This window comes from Lissotriton vulgaris, chromosome 1_1 (genome assembly GCF_964263255.1).
Source record: "Lissotriton vulgaris chromosome 1_1, aLisVul1.2, whole genome shotgun sequence".
In the NCBI taxonomy this organism is placed as follows: Eukaryota; Metazoa; Chordata; class Amphibia; order Caudata; family Salamandridae; genus Lissotriton; species Lissotriton vulgaris.
In genome coordinates this window covers 163,714,377-163,719,580 of record NC_141685.1, presented here as the reverse complement: position 1 = coordinate 163,719,580, position 5,204 = coordinate 163,714,377, and the positions used below count along the sequence as shown (strand labels likewise).

The following is a 5,204-nucleotide window of genomic DNA, read 5'->3' as shown; positions in this document are numbered from 1 at the left end:
CAAACTACTGTGAGACTCAGAAGACGATTATTTCTCATTACAGCCCTTGTTTGTGATCTTGTTACAGTTCTCACATTATCACCTACAATAGAAGAAATGGGGGCCTGGGGTGTCTAATCACAGAAACTCATTAACATATAAAGGGGGGTGAAAGCCTGTTCACAATGCACAACACAACTTGTTTATAAAAAAGTTTGTACATTGCACAGGGAGTGTGATTCAGGTAACAGTGTGAGTAGTGTATGACAGGAGCGAGCAGTCTTAGTTGCTGAGACATGAATCTCTGACGGGTGCATCTTTAGCTCTATAAACTGTTTGAGAGAGGGTGGTAGTCTCAAATTCTGGGGGCACAGATGCCAACAGCTTCCCTCAATCTTTAATTTTTGCATCTACAGGTGGTGCAGATGCCACCTAAGAGAATAACCTTTCCAGCTAGGTAGTGTGCTTTCTGGAGTCAGCCTGCTTTGCTTTTCCCAAACTTTGGTCATCAAAGGTAAATGTGTCTTCTACTAAAGTGTTCTTAGCTCGCTTTTGGTAACGTGGCTTGAGCAGTGTGGCCTAAGGCGCGCTCGAAGGTAAAGCAAAACAGTGGAAGTCACACATTTCAATACAGTTTATTAAAAATAGACAAGGAACTTAAAGATTCAAACCAAGTGTAGATCAAAAAGAATATTTAATAATTATTCTGAAGCAAAATCTAAAGGTGGGCTGTGATTTAAGCATTATTAATTAGCAAAAACAACTGTCAAAACCAAACAAAAAGGTAAATGAATAGAAAACAAGCAGTTCCACTGAATCAATCAGGAAGTCACCTACAAAATTGTAGCTGACTTTGGTAGCTATGCTCGAGAGGACAAAGATAAGTTTAGTCTCTTTTGATGATTAACACTGGAATTTGATGCAAGGTTTTTGGATGAATCAGTCTCAGAAGGTGACGAGCTGCACAGAAGTGGCTTGAAGTGCAAAATTCCCACAGAGTAGAGTTGGGCTAGCAAGTTGAACCTGAATCCACAGCCATCAAAATGTGGGAAACTTCAAGCAGTTACAACAGCTGCAAAGTCATCGGAGCTTCCAAGTTATGGAGATGGTTCAAGGTTGATGATAAGAGCCAAAGCATGGAACGTGGCAGGCCAGAGGCATGGTTAAGGGGATAGCAGGTTCCATTTGAAACAAAAAGAAGATGGAAAGAGGCCACTCGTGTGGATCTTTGTAATACGAGGCTTTTTGGAACAGAAGTCATTAGGACTGTTTAGGGTGGGGCCAAGAATGGTTTGCATATGGCTGGCCTCGTCTGTAGTTACACAAAGACTGGAGAATGATGTGGCGGGATGTTGCAGAGATTAACTACCAGTCCATCCATCACCTTTAGTTTTTCACAATGATCACCCCTACGTGGTACAGACATGGACAGATGTTGGTTCCATAGAGAGCTACGATAAAGGGACTCCTGCTGCAGCCCCCTGGTTAGGCTCATTAAGGCTGGAAACAGTTTGAGGTTACATGCATTCCTGATCCTAGCAGCGTGGCTTCAAAGTTCAGGATCAAATGGACTTTGTGGGTCAGAGCCATGGCTTATAAACGCTCAGCGAACACAACACACTGAATGGAATGAGGCCACAAATAGTTACAAAAGAATGAGGTTAATTCAAGCATTTCCATCCCTCGCTGTGTTCTTTTCTCAGTAGACAGTTTGTTGGACAATCAATGGAGCGGTGTCTTTGTGGCTGCTTCATGTAAATGTTTGCGATGCTGAATGCTCCTCCTCGGGGTTGACACTGAGCACCTTTTATTCTCCCACATTGTCTCTCCTATGTGGAAAGGTTCCATTTACAACTGAAGTTTTTGTCACATTGAGAGCACGGGTCATTTTCTTTCACGTTGTGGGTTCTCTCTTGTTGAATGAAACTGAATCTCCAGCAGACCCTTCCCTGGCATTTAGAACAATGATGAGGTTTTTTTCCAGGTAAGTTCTCGCAGGTTGAGTGAGACCAGATTTCTGACTGAAACGTTTCCAGCATTCAGAGAGCTAATAAGGGTTGTTCCCCAGTGTGAGTTCTCTCATGTGTAGTGAGAGTTGTTTTCAATCTGAAGCTTTTGTGGCATTCAGGGCACTGATACGGTTTTTGTCCAGTGTGGGTCCTTTCATGTACAGTAAGGCTGGATTTCTGACTGAAGCGTTTCAAGCATTCAGAGCACTGATAAGGTCTTTCCCCAGTGTGAGTTCTCTCATGTCTAGTGAGAGTTGTTTTCAATCTGAAGCTTTTGTGGCATTCAGGGCACTGATACGGTTTATAACCAGTGTGGGTTCTTTCATGCACAGTAAGGTTGGATTTCCGACTGAAGCGTTTCAAGCATTCAGAGCACTGATAAGGTCTTTCCCCAGTGTGAGTTCTCTCATATCTAGTGAGACTTATTTTATGACTGAAGCTTTTCTGGCATTCAGAGCACTGATACGGTTTATACCCAGTGTGGGTCCTTTCATGTACAGTAAGGCTGGATTTCCGACTGAAGCGTTTCAAGCATTCAGAGCACTGATAAGGTCTTTCCCCAGTGTGAGTTCTCTCATGTCTAGTGAGAGCCTTTTTCAGACTGAAGCTTTTCTGACATTCAGAACACTGATACTGTTTGAGCCCAGTAAGGATTCTCTGATGTCGAGTTAAACTGGATTTGCCATAGAAACTTTTTTGGCATTCAGAGCACTGATACGGTTTATACCCAGTGTGGGTTCTTTCATGCATAGTAAGGTTGGATTTCCGACTGAAGCGTTTCAAGCATTCAGAGCACTGATAAGGTCTTTCCCCAGTGTGAGTTCTCTCATGTCTAGTGAGAGTCTGTTTCGGACTGAAGCTTTTCTGACATTCAGAACACTGATACTGTTTGAGCCCAGTATGGATTCTCTGATGTTGAGTTAAACTGGATTTGCCATAGAAACTTTTTTGGCATTCAGAGCACTGATACAGTTTATGCCCAGTGTGGGTCATTTCATGTACAGTAAGGTTGGATTTATGACTGAAACTTTTCCAGCATTCAGAGCACTGATAAGGTTTTTGTCCAGTATGAGCTCTCTCGTGTTGAGAGAGAGCTGATTTACTACTGAAGCTTTTACAGCATTCAGAGCACGGATATGGTTTATACCCAGTGTGGGTCCTTTCATGTACAGTAAGGCTGTATTTATGACTGAAGCTTTTCAAGCATTCAGAGCACTGATATGGTTTATGCCCAGTGTGGGCTCTTTCATGTACCGTAAGGTTGGATTTGCGACTGAAGCCTTTCTGGCATTCGGGACACTGATAGGGTTTTCGGACAGCGCTAGTTTTCTCATGTTTAGTAAGGTGGGATTGATAACTAAAGCTGTTTTCACAGTCATTGCTCTTATTCGAGTTGTTTGTTTCTCCAAGTTGGGTTTGTTCCTGGATACATGTCATCTTAAGACTGAATCTGATGCCAGTGTCTGTACTTGTTTATGTCACCACTTAGCATTAACTAAACTATGCTGCAGATGCTCTTCTTCACATTTATATTTAACTAATTATAGTTTTTTCCTGGAGATCATTTTCCTACCTTTAAAGGCACTGATCTAACTTGTCTTATTAACTTTCACTGAGGAGCCCCTTGTATTGATTAAGAGGCCTCTCATGGATTCATTATCTCCAAGTTATGCCCGGGTGAATTTTCTCAAGTTTAATTAGTCTTATTTAGTGATTCTATTTGATCACATTTGATTTAGGAGTTTTAAAAGCACTGATTAGGTCTTTGGGCTTTAGTGTTTGCCTGGTAGGTATGTTTTTTCATACAAGTAATGACAGATGATTAGGGCATGCCAGGGTGGTTTATGAATTATCAATAGTGTAACACTGGCCCCTTTTATACTTTCTGTGCCAGAATATGCTTTTTTGCTCAGTGGCTAAGACAGGTACATGATCCACTTTGAAGGTACAAGACACTTTGAAACCACTCGGATCAACCCAAGAGACAGAGCTGGTGAGGAAAATCTTCCTATATTGGAATTGATAATCCAGCATCTTTGCTGTAACGACATCTGAGAAAGAGTATTTACAATGACTTTCTTTTAAATAATCTTTTCTCTCCTCTCATCTCCAGGAGACGGAGACAAAGATTGCGCTTGTAAACCGAGGATATAAGTCTTTTTGACAGTTCTGTCACATTACAACAGGTCTACGGATGCTGATCTGTTGGGGAGGGTTTTGGTCTCCAAAGTATTTTTCTCATAAACCATCAAACAGAATTTACAACACTGAGTTTTCTCAAGTGCACTGTGTGGGGATCAATTGTGGCCAATGTTCTCCTCAATCTCAGTTACTGGCACCTGGTAAACATTGATGGTCCTTTTACTTTAGGGATTTGACAACTTTCACATTCACCAGTTTCTTCTACTCCAACATCCTCACCATTCCTGGTACATAGAATGTGTTTCTTCTCAAGAGCTCTAGAATGTTTTAACTTTCCTTGAAATAATCCTTTTCGTTGTGTTTCACTAAATTTAAACCTTCCTTTTTCTGTTCATGCTTCAGTCACCTGTAGAAATGGAGTCAGATATTGTAAATGAAAACAAAGAAAAAATATTTATGACCTTATACTTTGCACAAAGAAAGTATGGACAAAAAGAAGCTAGGAAATCAGTTGAGTAGCATTTCTGATAGTGGTTAAACAGCTTTGGGACACTGTGTAGATCGGGAGCTTTAGATCACTGGAACTCATGGATGTGAGAGCAAACGTAAATAATATTTAAGAAAGAAACACATATATTGTGACACAGATTCTCAGCCAACACTATCAATTTACAATTTCTGTGTCAAAGGCTGGCATCATAATGAGATATTTGTAATACTTTTAATGAATAATCAGATGTTATTTACTCCCCTGCCCACCTAGACTGTTCATCTATTCCTTTTTCCAGTGATCTAGGAAGGGACATTTTATTGAAGCAAGGAATTGGCCTTGTTGCACTCAGTGCTTTAAATGCTACCGTAGACTGAGACTGTGTCCAGTTAGCTCAGTGGAATTCTCTATTTCAAATTGTGCAGCAGCAGCCTATACAACCTGATATAGGCCCGCTGCTCTCAACATTACAATGTCCTAATACACAGCCTCTGCCTCTTCAAAATATTTGGATTGGGCAGGAGAAGGCAGAAGATAGAGCCTGCAGCAGGGCACTAAGGAGCCTCCCCCCTTCCTCCTCCCGT

General features: G+C 41.3%; 1 protein-coding gene across 1 annotated transcript; it reads right to left on the bottom strand.

Moving 5' to 3' along the window:
- Positions 1-1,441: 1,441 nt before the first annotated feature.
- Positions 1,442-3,984, bottom strand: LOC147737986 (uncharacterized). Its single transcript, XM_086950250.1, has one exon. The coding sequence runs from the start codon at positions 3,423-3,425 to the stop codon at positions 2,019-2,021; it is 1,407 nt and encodes a 468-aa protein (XP_086806376.1). The 5' UTR covers positions 3,426-3,984; the 3' UTR covers positions 1,442-2,018.
- Positions 3,985-5,204: the final 1,220 nt, after the last annotated feature.

Excerpts from the sequence above, each read along its gene's own strand:
- LOC147737986 (XM_086950250.1), bottom strand. The coding sequence starts at position 3,425 with ATGACATGTATCCAGGAACAAACCCAACTTGGAGAAACAAACAACTCG.